The sequence below is a fragment of the Sorex fumeus genome, unplaced genomic scaffold (assembly GCF_029834395.1).
Source record: "Sorex fumeus unplaced genomic scaffold, SorFum_2.1 ptg000143l, whole genome shotgun sequence".
Lineage (NCBI taxonomy): Eukaryota > Metazoa > Chordata > Mammalia > Eulipotyphla > Soricidae > Sorex > Sorex fumeus.
The window spans coordinates 569941-589859 of record NW_026606200.1 but is presented as its reverse complement, the minus strand read 5'-3'; the positions used below and the strand labels follow the sequence as shown (position 1 = coordinate 589859).

The window sequence follows — 19919 nt, the reverse complement described above, 5'->3', positions numbered from 1 at the left end:
ATATTCGCATGAAAATCACGGTCACTGTCACTGTCCTCCCATTATTCATCGATTTGCTCAAGTGGGCCCAGTAACGTCTCCATTTTGAGACTTGTTGTTACTGTGTTTGGCATATTGAATACATCATGGGTAGCTTGCCAGGCTTTGCCGTACGGGCGAGATAATCTCAGAAGCTTGCTGGGCTCTCTGAGAGGGGCAGAGGAATTGAACCCAGCTCGGCTGGGCTGACTGTGTGCAAGGCAAAAGCCCTACCGCTGTGCTATTGCTCCAGCCTCTCATGAAAATAAAAATAAAAAAACAAGAAAGAGAAGAAAAAGAGTCACATTATCCACTATGGCAAATATAGTTGGAAATGATCACTCTAGATAAGAACTGTGTGGTGAAAATAGGTAAAAGAAAAAACATGATAACACCTCAATATCTATATTGAAACCCCCTCACCTGCCATAGAGACAGGTTGGTGGGGATTGGCAGGAGGGAAACTGGGGACATTGGTAGTGGAAAATGTACACTGGTGGAGAGATGGGTGTTGGAATATTGTATGACTGAAATGACTGAAACCCAACCATGAACAACTCTGTAACTGTGTATCTCATGGTGTTTCAATAATAAAGGTTTAATTTTACAATAAATGGGATATTCATTATTCTTCAAAAAATCACATTATCTATTGAGATCACTGTAATGAGTTAAAGTGTGTGACTCCTAGACTCATATGAACTTACTTTGCCCTCAATAATATGCATCATTGAATGTATATACTATAAGATCTTTTGGCGAACATTTCCTAACACATTGATGCTTCTTGGTTGCTGGTACTGGAGCAATAGCACAGTGGTAAGGTGTTTGCCTTGCATGTGGCTGAATGGCCAACCCGGGTTCGATTCCTCCGTCCTTCTTGGAGAGCCCAGAAAGCTACCGAGAGTATCTTGCCCGCACGGCAAAGCCTGGTAAGCTTCCGTGATGTATGCGACATGCCAAAAACAGTAACAACAATTTGTTCTGAGATATTACTGGTGCCTGCTCAAGGAAATCGATGAACAATGGGAGGACAGTGCTATATTTTCAAAATTTTCTATTTTGAACAAAATGTTAAAATCATAAGCATGCTCCAAATTTTAGAAATTAAAAACATATCCCAAAGAGCAGGAGGAACGGGAATAATGTCTGATGAAAGGGGGGCATGGATGAGGGTTTGGGGAGATTACAAAACTGTCCCCACCCCCATGTGAGCTATCTACTCACCCTAATCCCCACTCTGCATGTGGGGAACAGGGGTGGGATTGGGGGATGAAGGAATGTCAATCTTGCCACTTTGGGGCTGGGTGAGAAGAAGCTGAATGCTGGAGCAATCCCCATTGGTCAGAAGAATTCCCAAGGGGTATGCATGTGGATTGGTGGTGAGACCCTCTAATTACTGGGCTGAGAGGGGCACCAGCCAGGAACCTGAAGGCATTCTGGACAGAAAATCAAGAAACCAGCAGCAACCTCCACACTCTGGGAAGAAAGTCCCCAGTCTCTGGGAGATGAGGAAACAGCTAATCCATTTTTTTCTCTTTCTTTTTGGGTTGGGCTGGAGCGATAGCACAGCGGGTAGGGCATTTGCCTTGCATGCAGTCGACCCGGATTCAATTCCTCTGCCCCTCTTGGAGAGCCCAGCAAGCTACCAAGAGTATCCTTCCCTCACAGCAAAGCCTGGCAAGCTACGCTTGAGGTATTCGATACGCCAAAAACAGTAAGAAGTCTCATAATGGAGACAGTACTGGTGCTTGAGCAAATTGATGAACAACGGGAGGACAGTGACAGTGGACAGTGCTTTTGGGGTCAAATCCGGCGATGCTCAGGGATTACTCCTGGTTCTGCACTCAGGAATCATTCCTGGTGATGCTTGGGGGACCATATGGGATTCTGGGAATCGAACCCAGGTCAGCCACATGCAAGGCAAATGGCCTACCCGCTGTACTATTGCTCCAGCCCGCTGATTCATTCTTGTCACTTTTTGACATTCTGAGCTACCCAGCCAGCTAACTTGCTTCAGAGCTGGACACAGCGTTTGCAAGATAACACACTGGACTTACTGGAGTCTGCAGAGAGAAGGAGCGTGTGGTGTTGGGGGGAAGAGGGTGGGGTACAGGTAAGAGATCTTCTCCGGGAGTTACATAGACTGACTTTCCTCTATTGAATTTCTGATACTTCTGAGGTGCATAATAATATTCCACATGATATTACTGAGTGCAAGTGCTTAGGAACTTGAGTAACTAGCTCTCTATAAATATTAGATTAAAACGACATGAACAGCTTTTACCGTTATACAGGATAATAGAATTTGATCAGTTAAATCCCAGGGCTTTCTAAAGCACAAATTATACAAACAAGCTTAATGGCTTTTGGATAAAAATGAAAAAGAAGTGCTAGGAAGAAGGCGGGAGGTATCCTTATTTGGATTTTCAATCTCACAAACTACAGCCCAGATGCTTACATAAGTTATCAAAAAAAACGTCCTTCAAGGATGAATGCAAAATGTTATAAAGAACACATATCATCAGGTAGATTCTTAAGGAAAACAGTTGTCATTGATTTAGGCAAAAGCAACAAGTTTCCAAAGGAAATAGCTAGATTACATTTCTGTACTATAGATATTCTTTCTCCTTTGGCAGAGAAACTCTTCAAAGCTCAAGATTTCAAAGAGATCATGGTAATCACTTTTAAAAAAATAAATTTTAGGAAAATAAATAAACTGAACGATTATCAAAATGTACCAATAAAATAGTGTATGATAGCATTTAGTCCTTAAAATTTATAGCAATAAGGCAGCATCTTCAGGGAGAGAGTAATAATGGGACCACATTTTATAATGCACCCAGCAATATGAAAAAAGAACAAGAATGAATTCTTTATCTAAGGATTCAATGGATATGTTCTGTACTCAGTGTCAGCTGTTTAGCACTTGAAATACTCTGTCATTTAGGGCACCCTCTAATTTCTAAGAGATGAAGCTCAGATACTCCAAGAAGAATTACAGAGGAGGACTGCCTTATAAAAAATGAGGAGTGCCAATTTATGTAAAATTTGACCAAGAAATAAGTAAATTTGAGGCTTTATTTTTGACATAAGAGGATTCCATCTCAATCATTTTACAGCAAGTAATGCTACTTTTCGTTCATGTTTCAAGTGTAATACTGTATTTGCGTGTGCATGTGTGTGTGTGTGTGTGTGTGTGTGTGTGTGTGAAGGTATAGATAAGTTTATTCCAAGTTCCACACTTTCCACAGAAACTAAGAGGAAGAGATGTACCTATATACTCCAAGATTTACAGAGAAATTAGTCTTGAATTTCTCTGCCTTCCTTTTTAGTCTATCTCTCCCTTCTACATTCACACCTTCCTCATCTGCCCCTTCCTCTTAGTCCCACCTCTTCCTAATCTGCCCTTCCTCCTAGTCTCACCCCTTTCCCCTTTCCTCATACAACCCTATATTTTTTTTGTGCTCAATTTTATGGAGAGTTCAAAGCAGAAATATGGAATTAATTTTGTCAAGCCCCTCCTTCACTAGACTCTTTCTACATCGAATTATCTTTTAAAAATTGGGAGGTGCTGTGTCACAGCTACCTGTGCTCAGGGCTTACATCTGACTCAGCACTCAGAGTCAATCTTGGTAGTGCTGGGGCGTGGTGTGTAGATGATGTCAGAAATCAAATCTGGGTCGGCCATGTGTAACTATCAAACGTCTTACCTCCTGTCTGATCTCTTGCCCTACTATTTCTCTTCAAATTTGAATTTCAGCTCCAGGGATACAACAGAGATTGTCACACTTGTCTCCCTGTGATGTTTAAGTTTCTTTGGGAGATGATCATTCACGATGACCATGATGGATCTTGCTTTAGTAAAATAAAATCATCCCTTTCTTGCTTCCCCCTCAGGACAAATGCTTTGCATCATACAGAACATCGTGTGAATTGATCTATCTCCCTTCACTCTCCCAACACACACACACACACACACATACACACACACACATCATTTCTGGGCCCATTTTTTTTCTTTAAGACAATTCACGACTAAGATATTTTTTGTGGAATATTTCCTTTGTCCCCGAGTCCAGGTTAATCTCCTGTTTTATGGGTCCAAAGTCTTACCTCTGGACACAAAGTCTTAACTCTGGATATATCCTAGCTGCTCTTTCTAATGCTCTGTCTCACTCATTTTAGGCATTTAAATTGATTTGATCCCACTCTCCATCCTTCAGATCCTTTAATTATTTTCCAGGACCCCATCAATTCAACACGTATGCCAAGGACACATATGTTTCCCCCAATGTTCTCAGAGAGATTTTCCTGCACTCTATCTCAATTACATTCTCCTGCACACGTAGGTAATACTTCAACAGCAGGAATCTGGTGACTATTGAGTCCCATGAGCTCATTCCTGTACCTTCCCTCTGTTTACATCATCCTCCAAATGCTATAATTTCTCATATACTCACATGCTAACAATTAGCACATTTAGATTTCTAACCCAAACATCCCTTTTGGGACTTTTCCAATTTCCAGAGTTGCATCTCAATTTAGATGGCGTATAGCACTTCACACTTAACTAGGTCAAAACTGAATTCCTTAACTTCCTCTGAATCTGTTCCTCCTTCAAGTTTTCACTTCCCAGAGAGCTTTATCATGCAGTCAGTCTCTCAACCCAAATATTTGGGAGTTACTCTTGATAACTGTCATCTTCAATCATCCTGAGGCAAGCTCTCTCCAGTCCTGATAACACTACCTTCAGAACGGATCGAAAATCCACCAATGTCTCCTCACTTGAACTCTTTCAACTCTGGTTCCAGAAAATATCAGACCTTTCCTGATTTCTACAACTGCTTCAGGACTGGTCCCATAGAGTTACCTCTCATGCAAGGCCACTTCCGTGTGGCAGTTTTAATAAGATGCTCTCCTCGTCTGCTTCAAACTCTTCCGTGTATACCTACACACTGCACTCAAAAATAATTGAAAAGAAAACCATTTATTTTTCCAGTGCTCCCGTCTTTAGTACCCAGCCGTTTTCCTCCAGAGACCTTCTCCACACTCACTGAACTCCAGCCCCCTGGGCTCAGTGCTGGGAAAAACATAATTGCTTCTCTGTCCTTGGTGTTCAAGTGTAGAGTTCATTTCCCTTCCTTACCTTTACGAATTCTTTGTCTCTAATTTATAACTGAGCATTTTGCATAACATGTAGCTTCATTGGGTGTTTCCTAAAAATCCTTATAATAAATAGCTTCTTCTATTTCTATTTTTTTCTAGAAAAGTTATTTAGCCTTTCTGCTTTTTATTACTAGTTGCGAATACCATAAAGATACTTACAGTATGTGTTTCTTCTCAATTTCCACTTTAAATTATTTTAGTAGGTTATATAACTTTTACTTAAAGCTTTCTTTGATGTAATTTAGGTTCACACGCAGCTTAATAAATAATGCAGTTTCTTTGCTCTGTATTTGGTGCTTCTTAGTGGGTCACCTTACAAAACTATGGTGCAGTAGCACAATCCAGGATACAGACTCCAATACAAGAAACCCTGTCTAACCCATTTATGGCTCTCCCAGAATCTCCCTTGGCTTAAAACCCTTCATTTGCTTGCCATTTCCAGTTTTTCTTATTTCAAGAGCGTTCTGTAATGACATCGCCCAGGTATGTGAAACTTCAAGTCTGGAGTTTTCTTACTCAGCACTATTCTCTGGATTCAAGTCTCACTTTGCTGCATGGAACCAATACTTGGTTCTTGTCTCTGCTACACAGCATCCTACAGTATGGACAAACCCAGTCAGGTGCAACAATCTACAGATCTGAGCACAGCTGCATTTTTCCTAGTTTGCAGTTTCTTCAGGAAAGTTCTACAAACCCTAGTGTGCAGGTTTCTATGGGACGTGTCTTCATTTTTTTGGGTCCATGCCCAGGAATGCAGGAAGTTACAGGTTTGATTTAGTTTTTGAATGAGGGATGTCCTAAGTGGTGACCAGGGCATCTGTAGGTCACTCCCAGTGACACTCTCTCAGCCAGGTCAGTGGTTCTGTTCTAGGACCCACAGATGTGGTGCTGCCTGAGCCCTGTACTGCTGAAGACCATTTGGGCCACTCCAGGTACTTCAGGGTCACACCCAGTGCAACTCGTGGGCTTCTAAGGCTAAACCCAGTGATGCTAGGGAGGGTCTGTGGAGGGTATGCCGAGAACTGAAGCCAGGTTTGATGCTAGGCTTGCACCCAAACTGCTGTGCTGTCTCCCAGCCCGTGTGTTTAATTTTTGTGTTTAATTTTTGTTTTTTTTTTTGTTTGTTTTTTTGTTTATTGGCCATTCCCAGCAATGCTCAGGGCTTATTCCTGATTCTACACTCAAGAATCACTCCTGGCAGTGCTTGTGGGACTATATTAGATGCAGGGCATTGAGCCCAGGTTAACCTTGTGCAAGACAAGCATCCTCTCTGCACCCTCTGTATGTTTAATTTTTAAAGAAACTGCATAAGTGTTTTCCAGAGTGGCTGTCTCTTCCATTCTGCTTTTGATTCCATTCACTGAACTTTTTTTGTAAATTAGAGTAATTATATGATCCCATTAAAATTTTTCTAATTGCTTTACATCTATTTTCTTTGCTGAGGCTTCCTATTTTTCCATTAGTTTCAAGTATGCATGTTATTACTCTGCGGCATTTTTTTTTTTATCACGGCTGCTTTAAAATAATTGTCAGGTAATTTCAACATCTCTGTCATTTTGTTGACTGCATTGAATAAATGCTTAAATTTTATGTCTAGTTCAAAATTTTCTACTTCTTGGTGTGATGCCTCATTTTTATTTGAAATATGCCATTTTCATATTATGCAGCTATACTCCGGATCTCATTTAAACTTTTTTTGTTGTTTTGGTTTTTGCATCACACTTGGCTTAGAGCTTACTCATGACTCCGCACTCAGGAATCGCTCCTGGTGGTGCTCAGGGGACCAAGTAGGGTGTGAAGGATTGGACCCAGGTTGGTATCATGTAAGACAAATGCTATGCCTATTGTCCTATCTCTCTAGCCTCTGAGTTACACTTGTTTTAAATGGATTTTTCTTGAGCAGAAGAAGGGAGGGTGCTGTCTCATAACTTCTAGGTACAAATGGACATCTGGATTTTACTGGGGTTCCCTTGACACCTGTCCAAAAGAGCTTGGTTTTACTTACTTTATAACATTAATCACTTAATTACTTAACTTTCCGTTAGTCGTCGATTTGCTCGAGCGGGCGCCAGTAACATCTCCATTTGTCCCTGTCACGTGCTAGTGTAGCCCAATGGCATCTGTTCGCTCCGGGAACATGAAGGGCCTCAAACCGATCGTTCATGATCTTGACGAAGAAGTCTGACCATCTGGTAGGTGGGCGGCCATGCGGTCTCTTGACATCCTGTGGAATCCAGTCAGTAACAGCTCTAGTCCAGCGGTCGTCTTTAAATCTCATTACGTGACCAGCCCATCTGATTTTCGACACTTTGGCAAATGAGACAGCATCCCTGATTTTTGATCGTCGATGGATGTCAGAACTCTGGATTCTTTCTCTCATTTGAGTGAAATGTGATATTCCAAGCATAGCTCTTTCTATTCTTCTTTGGGAGACCTTAATAGCGTTCTCATCTTGTTTGGGTAGGGCCCAGGTCTCTGAGGCATATGTTAATGCAGGAAGAACAGTGGAATCAAAGAGATGTGCCCAGAGCCGGAGGTTCTTCGTCCTCTTAGCTATTTCTTCGACGTTCTTGAAGGTGTTCCAAGTTGCTCTCTTCCTCCTGCGCAGCTCGGGTGCCAGGTCATTTGTCATGTTGACCTCTCGACCTAGGTACACATAGCTGTTGCATTCGGAGATGGTCATTCCATTGAGAGCAAATGGGGTGTCAGGAACAAGGCTGTTTCTCATAAACATTGTCTTCGTAAGATTCAGCTGTAGTCCTGCCTTTCCACACTCACGGTCAAAGTCGGCCAGCATTTGTGCCGCTTGGCTGATGTTTGGTGTTATTAAAACAATGTCATCAGCAAAGCGGAGGTGGTGTAGTTGCCGACCATCTATCTTCACTCCCATTCCTTCCCATTCCAGTCGTCGCATGATGTTCTCGAGGGTGGCACTGAAGAGTTTCGGTGAAATGGTATCACCCTGCCTCATCCCTCTCTTGAGGTCAACGATCACTTCTTTGTAGAATGGTGAGATCTTGGTAGTGAATCCACAATACAGCTCACGGAGGATCCTGATGTATCTCCCCACTGACAGACTTCCACTATCAACACTACTTCCACTACCCAGCCATCACCACTCTTCAGGACGCTTTCCGGACCCGCGCGGCCGCTTTGCGACACATCATAAGACACTAAATACCCATCTTTCGGAATTGTCGTACTGTATTTGATAGGGTTCAAATATGGTAACACCTACAAGGGTGATCAGAGGTCACCCCAAAAGCCTCTATCCCTCTCGGAAAGACTGGCAAGCTACCGAGAGTATTCCCCCCATACGGAAGAGCCTGGAAAGCTATCCGTTGTGTATTCGATATGCCAAAACCAGTAACTACAACTGGTCTCATTCACCTGACCCTGAAGACTTCACCGACATGGCAGCATTGAGAAGGATGAGAGAGGAGAGGCCGACAAAATCTCAAGGCCGACCTAGGCTGCCACAATGAAGGAAGACAAAAATGATCATCTGTACTTTCAATGCACGTATGCTGGCATCAGATGCATCCATCGAGGACCTGATGGTACAAGCACGAATGATCAAGTATGACATCATTGGTCTGACCAAGACAAGAAGGCACGAATCTCACCACGCCGTTTTCGACACTGGAGAAGAATTGTTCCTCGGAACATGCGATAAAAGAGGTGTTGGAGGCATCCGTGTCCTTGTCAACACAAACTTGGCCAAGAGCATTGATTCATTCGAATGCCTAACAACCCGAATCGGACGTTTACATTTGAATAGATGTGGCTCACTGCCTGCAGTTGCTATCTTCGTTGTCTACGCACTAACATCTCATTATGATGAAAGAGAAATCGAGAAGTTCTACATGGAGCTAGAGAAGTTCTATAAAGAAGACCACACCTTCTACAAGATCATTGTGGGTGATTTTAATGCCAAGATAGGACCGAGAAGATCAGCGGAAGAACTTCACATCGGGACCCATGGCCCAGAATGGAACGAACAGGGTGAGAGACTGTCTGAGTTCATCATGTCGACAAAGACCATTCATGGTAACTCACAGTTCCAGAAGACAGAATCTAAACGATGGACATGGGAGTCTCCCGGTGGACGATTCCACAACGAAATAGACCACATCATATTCAATCGACGGTTTTGCCTGACTGATGTCGCTATTGTCCCAAAATTTCAAATGGGATCAGACCACCGTCTCCTTCGTGCAAAATTCTACTTCACAGAGCGGGGAGAAAGGGCTGCAAAGTTCAAAAAGAGAACTCCCAGAATGACCACCAACTGGGAACTCTTTGGTACTATTGCGGCAACATGGGAAGATGCCATTGTTGACAACATTGACGAGGAATACGATCGACTGGTTCAGCACCTCCATGAATGTGCGAGGAACATCAAGAGAGAGATAGCCACAAAAAATCGCCTATTTTCGAAAATTCTTGAGCTAATTTGCCAGCGTGGTTTGGCGCATGCCTCAGGCAACCACAAGCTAACGTCCGAGCTTGCAAAGCAGTGCAGAGATGCGATCAAGGAAGACCTCAAAGAGAGAAGAGCAGAAGTACTGGTAGATGCGGCAGAAGCCGGGAAAAGTATTCATAATGCCCGCCTGTCCTTCGCCAACTACAAGACCAAGATGACCACCCTCCGACGTCCTGATGGATCCATCACATCCTCCAGAACGGCAATGGAGAAGATTATCCATGACTTCTACTCAAATCTGTTTGATAGCCATGTCCACTTGCCGACATACCAAATTCCACAGGATGGATATGTCGTTCCCAACGTTCTCCCTTCCGAAATCCGACACGCCATTTCGTCAGTAAAAAAACAAACAGCACCCGGCCCAGACAAGGTCAGACCCGAACACCTGAAGAACCTGCCGTCAGTACTCATCAATACACTGGCTCGGCAATTCACTTGCTACCTGTCTGAATGCAAGGTTCTGTCCCAATGGAAAACCAGCAGGACCGTACTACTGTTCAAGAAGGGAGACATCCATGACATTAGCAACTATCGCCCATCTGCCTATTGTCTGTCATCTACAAGTTGTTCACTCGAGTCATCCTAAATAGGATTGGCAGAACACTAGATGAAGGACAACCATGCGAGCAAGCCGGGTTCTGCAAAGGATTCAGCATCATCGACCATATCCGCACGATAACCAAGCTCATTGAGGTTTCTCGGGAGTTCAAGATGCCGCTCTGTTTAAGGTTCATTGATTTAAAGAAGGCCTTGGATTCTGTTGAGACGGAAGTGGTCATTGAAGCCCTAGCCAATCAGGGCATTCAAGCCCAATAACCTTAATAGTGATTTTAAAGTGCACACTTGCAAAAAATAGGTTTAAATCAAAAGTGATTTTCAACAGAGTGATTTTAACTTTTGAGTTAAATTTACATTAAATTACATTAAGGTCCCTCTTTCACAAGTAAGAAGGGTTTTCAGTAAGGATGCTTCACTTGCCTATATAAGTCAACTATTTCCCATGTCACTGTTTTATTGAGGAGAAAGGAAAGAGGTGGATTATTGCTAAGACATTGCTTCTTCCCCAAATATGTCTTATTCACATTTTGAAAATGTGTTTTATATCCAATAGTAATCACATCTAATTACATTTGGTCACTGAGAAGTGGGACAGCTTTGTCACTCGACAGAAATACAGTGACACTGTATTTCTCATGACAGAATGATCTATCAAGACTTCACAGACTATGTGAGGTCAGCATTCCTTCCCCTTGAACACTGTCTCTTGAAATCTGGACAGCTTGAGTCATGCCCTAAGCTTCTATGATTTCTTCTGATGTTCAGTTCCTGTTCTTTCCAGATCAAGCAAGGATTTGGCTAACAAAGGCCCCAGAGTGACTGCTGGCCTCTGAGGTGCCACTGATATTAAGAATTTTATTGAATGAGAGAAGAAACTGGAGAAAATATACTCTACCCTTAACTGCTCAGCCTGAATTCAACTAAACCTCCGTCATACCATTTAAAGGAGATGTTGAAAAAGATGAGATTTGTGTTACTGAAAAAAAAAAGACTTCAGTTCACAGTAAAGTCATCTTTACTTCAATTTTATTTGTGTGTTTCACCACATAAGGACTCTATATCTTATGATTTTGTTTCATTTTATCCTTGGAGATATAGGAGAATAAGTTCTTAATTGTCCAAAGTTGGATAGGATGCCCTGAAACTATTTCATAGGGAAAGATGTTGAGACTTATTGAATTTAATAAAACTAATAAGGCAGCCAAGATTGCAGACACATGTGCTGGTATAAACCCAGGTAAGCTTAATAAAGACTTTAACCAGGAAATCTAGCACACAGTGGAAAGTTCGTGTCCTACAAATTTCAGTACCATCACATCATCCTTATCAACATCATCTTAACCTTGCAGAAGCAGGGCAGAGAGAATGCTGAGGCTTTCTAAAATGAAGTAGACTATAGACCAAACATGATTGTCACCCATTGCCTCTTTTGCAAACTACAGCATCCAAAAGGAGAGAGAGAACAAAAGGGAATGCCCTGCCACAGAGGCAGGGTGGGATGGGGAGGATGGGGGGTGGGAGGGATACTGGGACCTGTGGTGGTGGAGGATGGGCACTGATGGAGAGATGGGTACTTGATCATTGTATAATTGAAACCCAAGCACAAAAATTTGTAAGTATACAACTGTACCTCATGATGTCTCACTAATAAAAATTAAAAAATATTAAAACCAATAATTAGTGCCTGCCTTGTATTCCCCTCTAAGTTTTGGGAGGGTAAGATACTTCCAAGTGTTACTGTCTAATAGACAATCTGTTATTATCATAGAGATTAATTCTTACACACTATTGTGAGAGTTTATAAGAACTCACAATTTCATTTCATAGCCCAATCTTTACCAACTAGATTCCACGAGACTTCAAAAGAACACCTGGCTGCCCACCTACGAGATGTTTGGACTTCTTCGTCAAGACCCTGAATGAATGGTTTGATGCCCTTCGTGTTTCTGGAGCAAGCAGATGCCATTGGGCTACAATAGCATGCAACAGGGATGAATGGAGATGTTACTGGCGCCCGCTCAAGCAAATTGATGAGCAACAGGATGACAAGTGATACAAGTGATACAGCCCTAAAAAAATTAGGTTCTCTTCCCAAGTAGAAAACCCCACACCAATTGTAGGTAAGCAACCTGTGAATTTTGCTATTTCTAGAATGGTATTGCAGTGTTCACAAAGATCCAAACTGTCTAAGGGAAGCGGAAAGATTGGGGGCATCTCTTATCTTTCCAAAACAATGAAAGAGCAGATTGAACATGAAATAAAACTACAACTAGGTTACTTGTGAAGGGCATCTCATAACAGTTCATGCTATGCACTTGAACTGCACAATTTGAATTTGGGGGATTTTTCTACTTCATCGTTTTTCAGAAATTCCAGTTTCAAGTCAAAAGGTAGACTTTTCAAAATTACAACTTGTAGATGTTTTGTTGCTTTAGAGGTATACTTCCCCATTTCCCCTTAACAAATCCGGCAATATTTAGTTTGATTGCATGTGGTGATAAGAATGTAGAGCAGAAGAAACACATTTTAGTGGAGGTATTAGTCTGAACAGATTGAGAAGCAATCTTCCTAAAACACGAGTAGAGCATCCTTACCTGTCATGTTGCAGTAGACTTTCAGAGGGCCCAGTGGTCCACTGCCATCAGGATCTATCCAGTAGTAATTTGATGTCTGGCCAAGGTGTTTGTAGGCTTCACAGGAAGGTTCATAGATAGCTGAAATGGAAGATCCCACATAAGCTCAGCAGAAGACAAATAGATCCCCAGATAAACATCCCAGAAACATAGCCAGTTCTGAAGAACCACTGCTGGGAGTGAATCTACTTATTAGGAAGACCCTTCTTTTTCTCAACATTAACATCCATCACCCATCTAACAAAAAGAAAGTTCAAGCTACAACTTTATGGCTCAGAAAAGGGCAAAGATAACAGTTAAGTAAATATTATGTTTGTTCTATTAGAGTTCATGATCATTAAAACATTTGAATGTATAGTTATTTATGGGTATCATCTCCTTACTGCAAGGGACTTTATTTTGAAAGGTGATAAATATTAGCAGCTCGGCTGTTTCTCTGGGCTTACAAATAAGAGATTGGAGAAAATCAATCTTTTCTCTCCCTTCCCTATTGCAACAGGCATTGTTTTCATAGTTTGTATAAATTTCCCACAAATAGCATTTGATTTCTACTCTTTATTTCAAGAATAAAAAAGGAAGGTCCCGAATCATTTTATTCATCAGAGAAACTTTAATCACAGTAAATTCAGTAAGCTTGAGTAGAGACTGACATTTATGTGAATTAAGTTGCAAGTTATTTTCCATTGTTTTTCTTTGCTTGCCACGTTTCTTACACATTTGCTTTTCTAGCAGAGGCCATACCTGTATCTGACAGTATGAAATAACATTTCAAGGAAAATATTGCAATGAACGGTTTTGAGAAAGAATTTTTAAACTTTAGGTAGTTAGATACCCTAGCTCTATAGAAGGAAAACAAAAACAAAAGAAACATAACAAAATCAATCCCTTATAGAAAACAATAGATCATAGGTAAGTGGTAGAGAAGGAAATTTGGATTATTGTCATAGGCCAGTTGAAAGATAACCAGTGTTATACGGGAGTGTAAGGATAAGTAATATGGAAAAGATAAGGTTAGTTTTTAAACAAGCAGGTCACGGAGACGAGGTAGTTGGAGCTATAAATGAAGAAATGAAGTTTAGATTGAGATAAACTCACAATACCTAAGAAATTAATTATTTCACTGATTTTCATAACTTCTCTCTATATTACTTTGTGTGTATGTGTACAGATCAAAATAAATCAGATGTTTTGGTTCAATTCTTATCTTCTAATTAGTCTCTCTGGTTAGTTTATCACTAATTTTTTTTACTTATCCTGTCTAATACATAATAAGTAATCATTCTCTTTGAATACACCTGTTATTTTTCATACCAGGTATCTAGTTTATAATAATTACATCATGAATAAGTTGTGTTGATACCTAAAAACCTATTTATATCCCACCAAATTTCTACTTTTTTATTCAATGTTAGTACACAGTGCATTTCTAAATATTACCTTTATTGTGTTAGAAATGTGTAATAGTTCTTCAGTGTCTAAGATACTGTATACCAGATCATCATTAATGTATGTAAGACCTTCCAAAATCTTAAGATATCTTATTTGGATTTAATAATTTGTCAGTGTAAATTTTTTTTTTTTTTGCTTATGGGTCACAGCCAGCAATGCTCAGGGGTTACTCAATGCTCGGCACTCAGGAGTTACTCCTGGCAGTGCTCGAGGGACCATATGGGATTCTGGGAATTGAAGCTGGTTTGGTCGTGTGCAAGGCAAATGCCCTACCTGCTGTACTATTGCTCTAGCCTGTAAATCTTGCACTCTGATTTGACACAAGAGCTTGCTCAATTCATGGTAGGCCTTTACAGGATATGTTTTGGGGGCTATACCCAGAAGTGCTCAGGGCTTAATCCCAGCTCAGTACTCAGAGATCACTCCTGGTGGTGCTGAGGCCATATCCGGTACTTGGGATCAAATCAATGTCTGGCTCATGCAAGGCAATTACTATAATCCATACTAAGTCTACAGACCTGTAACAAGGTAGCTTTTATCTGAAATAATATGAATAGTCTCTTTATCAACCTAAAATACTTCTCAATCAGAACTTACTGTAATGCTAGAAGTAGAAAGAAGTGGGGTTTTTGCAATCAAACAAACTTGGGTTCAAATTTTGGCTTCACAAAGTATAAATATAACATTATCAATATTTCTAACCTTATGTAAAGTTGAATAGAGAATATGTCTCATAATCATCTACATATATTTTCAATAATGGCTGGAGCAATAGCACAGTGGGTAGGGCATGTGCCTTGCACGCAGCTGACCCGGGTTCAATTCCTCTGCCCCTCTCGGAGAGCCCAGCAAGCTACTGCGAGTATCCCGCCTGCACAGCAGAGCCTGGCAAGCTCCCTGTGGTGTATTTCGATATGCCAAAAACAGTAACAACAAGTCTCACAATGGAGACATTACTGGTGGCTATGTGAGCAAATTGATGAAAAACATGAGGACAGTGCTACAGTGCTATATTTTCATTGTGCTATGAGAATTTGAGGAAATACTCAATGACAACACTGCAAGCATGTCTGGCCCATGGTAAACTTTCAATAAATAGAATTTTTAAATTAATGTAATTATTACTACTTTTCTCCCATTCATTGTTCCCTTTTTGGGGTGGTGAGTAGGGTACATCTTATTATCTCATTCCTACTTTGGACAAACTGGCAGGTTACCGAATGTAACCTGCCCACACGGCAGAGTCCGACAAACTCCCCGTGGCGTACCCAATATGCCAAATACCAATAACAATGATGGGTCTCATTCTCCTAACCCTGAAAGAGCCTTGAATATGGCACTTTAAAATCTCAGAGCTAGGACGAAGGAGACGTTACTGGGGCCTGCTCGAGGCAATCAACGAACAACAGGATGATCGTGATCGTGATCAAGTAGGGTACACCTGACTGTGATCAGGGCTAGTCCTGGTTCTGCTCTCAGGGGTCACTCTTGGTGGAGGTTGGGGGAACCATATGGGTGCTGGGGAACAGACCTGTATCTGCTGCTCACAAGGCAAAACCCTCTTCATGCTATCCTATCACCCCAGCCCATCATTTTCTTCCTTGAGGAGACTCCCTATTCAATTTCTGTCTCCGTTATGTCCCAGAACATTCATTTCACATGCTAGAATTCTTGATTATAATCAGTATAGGATTTGGTAGTCTTTCACATATTTTATATTCAAGACTATGAATTACCATGAAGGTAGGGTCTATTGTGTAAAAGTGTCTTTCTTTTCTACTCCATTTAATCTAACATGATAAATGTTTAAGACAAGTTTTAATTTATGAAAACTTAACCTGTACCTATTCTCCTTCCTATTCTGATTTTGATAAATGACTGGTTGGATAATTGGGAGGAGCATATGCATATAAAAGAATAATGAAAGGATGATGTTTAGTATAAATAACTACTGAATTTCCAAGTAGGCATATAGAATATTAAAGAGGACTGCATACTTTATCCCAAGTAACTGATTCTAGATGGTGAAGGCACATGGGTGAGGGAATTTGTGTCCTTAAGAAATTCTAATCTTTTCCTTCCCAAAGAGTCTTTAACCTATCTAGGCTGGCTATTTTCCACTGTCATATCAGTACAAGAGAAAAACAAAAGGAGTGCACCCAAACCTAATGATGTAAGATAATCAGCTGGAGATTGTTAAACTAGTAATTCCTGGACCTTCACTCAAAGGATATTGTGGTTCAGTTGAGAATTAGTCAATTTTTGTTTGTTTGGGGGCCACACCTGCCGGTGCTCAGGGCTTACCTATAGTTCTACAATCAGAGATTACTCCTGGTGGGCTCAGGAGACCCTGTGGGGTGCAGGAAATCAAATCTTGATCAACTGCATGCAAGGAAAATACCCTACCCACTGTACTATTGATCCAGCCCAAAGAATTAGTCATTTTAAAGCAGATTAATGCCGTTGCTGTAAGTCCTACAGCAGTTTAAAAAAAGGGGGGGGGGGGGCTCCTGTCTGACAAAATGAAAGGTGACTCAAGCAGGAAGGACTACTTCTTTATTTTTATTTAAAAAATCAGTAGGAAAAATAGGCCAATGGAAATCAATCAAGTAGAATTTTAAATAGAATAAGAAAAGACCACATCTTATTTCACTCAAAATAATGAAAGTAGGGTAAAGACGATGTCAAAATAGACTCAGGTAGATACACAGAAAATTACTTGGAAATATACCAAAAGAGTAATAGTGATGATTAGAATAGTCATACTACGGATGATTTAAAACAGTTTGTGTACTCTAGTGCTTTATAAAACATACGATTTATGTTATCGCTAAAAACGTTCTTGTAAAATTCTTATCTGGAGTAACGGTACGGAGGCCAACGGCAGTGATGGCTGTGGTATAGTAAAACTGGACTAATTTTATATATGCAGAGGGAATTAAAAGGCTTTCATTCAAATCTCTTTTCTGTCCCGATCTCCCTGGAGACTCTCCTTAACTTTAGTTATCTCAATTAAAATGAAGAAAATGGTATCGCCTCTACCGTGTTATGCTGAAGACTCAAATCAAACGCTTTGTAAACTAAATGACCATACTCTAAGAATCAAAGCATATCAAAAATTCAAAGCAGTGAGCGAGCTTTGATTTTTTTTTTTAAACTGGAGAATTATCCTGCATGTCTCAGGCAGTTAACTTCTACCCAATGTGGGTCTAGCTCGGGTCACAGCTGTACATGGGGCTGGAGTTGAAAACGGGACATTTGAGGCAAAAGCAGCATCTAGTGCAGAAAGAGAAAGAAGGGAGCCATCACATCGATAAGGGGGCTTTTCTAGTAGACTGTTGACGAACAGAAAGATAATTGGGCTGATAGAAAAGAAAAAAACAGACTCATCAAGTTCATTGATTTATTGGAAAGGTAATTTTTCAGTGCTGTCACTCTTCCTCTCAAAAAAATAAAAGTTCTCATATTACTCTAAATATTCTTGAATAAATCTCAGATGCCCAGAATATGATTCTAGAATCTAGCAGACTGAGGTTCAGAGCATGTCAAAATTCAGAAGCTGAAAAAGCCTAAATATCTCACTCAGTTTTCTTTTTTTTAATTTTTTTAAATTATTTTTGCTTTTGGGTCACACCCGGCGATGCACTGGAGTTACTCCTGGTTTATGCACTCAGGAATTACCCCTGGTGGTGCTCGGGAGACCATATGGGATGCTGGGAATCGAACCTAGGTCAGCTGCATGCAAGGCAAACACCCTACCCGCTGTGCTATTGCTCCAGCCCCATGTTCAGTTTTCTTAAGCAATGGATGTTTTCTGGGCCATTTCACGCATAATACAACGGAAAACAACAAGCACAGAATTATCAGATTGTTTCCTCTGGCTGTTGTAACACAGGATCAAATGCTTAGTGGGTTAAAACAGCTCCAATTTATTATTTTAGAATTCTGGAAGTCCGAAATTTCCAGAGGGCAAATTTCCACTGGGCTAAATTCAATAGACTAAATTCAATGAAAGTGTTGGTAGGGCTGAGTTCCTCTGGAAAAATCTAGGAGAGACTTTGCACTGCTATCCTTCCCAGCTGCTTGCATGTTCCTACTTTCTTGACTTTCTTGTGGTCCCTTTCTCCATCTTACATTATGGCTGGTCAAGGCTCTTTTTACTCTCCATCACTCAGATCCTCTGCTCTGTGATGATATCTTTTTTTTGGGGGGTGGGATTTTAAGAAGTCCTCTAATTACATTAGGTCCACTAGATAATCCAAGATAATCATCTATTCAAATACTTCATCACACAGTCCCTATGACTTGTTCATAGACCCCTAGACTAAGGATATAGTGTCATTAGGAAAGAGGCATTATTCTGATTATTCAAATTATAATAAAATTTGTACGACTGCTTTATTTCAAGTGAAAATTTTATTATGCACCTAATGTCCCATTGGGCTGGAGTAGGGCACAGTGGTAGGGCATTTGCCTTGCACATAGCCGGTCTGGCCAAGCTGGGTTCAGTTCCTTCGCCCCTCTCAGAGAGTCCGGGAAACTACTGAGAGTATCTCACCCGCACCGCAAAGCCTGGCAAGCTACTCCTGACGTATTCAATATGCCAAACACAGTTACAATTGTCACAACAGAGACATTACTGGGCCTGCTCGAGTAAATCGATGGGAGGACAGTGCTACAGTGCTACAGTCCTCCCATTATTGTTGATCAGCCATAAAACAGGTTAGGCAGACTAATCCCAGAAGAAGATTAGAGTCAAGTTTGCATTGAACATAAAAGTTTCGTGTAGCCTTAAAATCTGTGATCATCACAGAACATTAAACAAGAGGTGTGCCTGCCCCACCCCTATCTCTGTCCTGAAGCATATAATAGATAATTGGTGGCTCTGTTCAGGTGCAGGCATGACATGAGGTCTCTGAGAAATTGCCAAATCATTGGAAAAGGACAAAGCAAAAGATATGACAGAAAGAAAGTATAGCAGGTCTACAATGCTGAAAAATAAAGCATTCCTTCAAGATGGTGAGAATCAGTGCACAACATAGCAAATGAAAAGCTTCATATGCCAGAAAATGAAAAATAATAGTTCTCAGTTCTAGGCTGAGGTCTGAAATCTATTTTAATTGGTGTTGTTTAGATCAGAAAGGTCTCTGGAGCCTTCCTTATTCTGATCTCTCTTAGTTACCAAACCATCTTCTGCCAGTAACCCATCAATGGAAAGCAAGTTTCTTTAAAGAGATACTTCTCATCTGAAATGAAAGAATTGACTTTCTGAGTTCAATCAGACTCTGTCACATTGCATGGGGAAAACTAGTTTCCCTAGAATCTCTCACTATTAAGACAACTATTAAGTTTTTGCACAGCCAACAGGAAAATCCAGGAAAGCAATGGTGGCTTTGAGACCTTGACCCCAAAGAAGCCCTAATTCTAGGACCCTGCAATTATTTTTAATTAGTACCATATAAGCGTCACAATACCCAGGTCTTCATTAACACGTGACTATTGACCTTCCTTTGTTCTTTGTCACTTTGAATTGCTTTATAAGCTTGATTAAACACCCTGAGTAAACTACATTGTCTCTCCGGAGAACTGTTGTCTCGTTGGCA

At 40.9% G+C, this 19919-nt stretch overlaps 1 protein-coding gene across 1 annotated transcript in view; it reads right to left on the bottom strand.

Moving 5' to 3' along the window:
• The window catches only part of CNTNAP2 (contactin associated protein 2), a gene marked incomplete at its 5' end in the record, with an annotated part of 1346219 nt that overhangs the window by 814987 nt on the left and 511313 nt on the right, over positions 1-19919 (bottom strand). The window contains one exon of the mRNA XM_056106760.1: positions 12829-12948. Coding sequence (XP_055962735.1) covers positions 12829-12948 — 120 coding nt within the window. The remainder of the gene's footprint in view (positions 1-12828; positions 12949-19919) is intronic.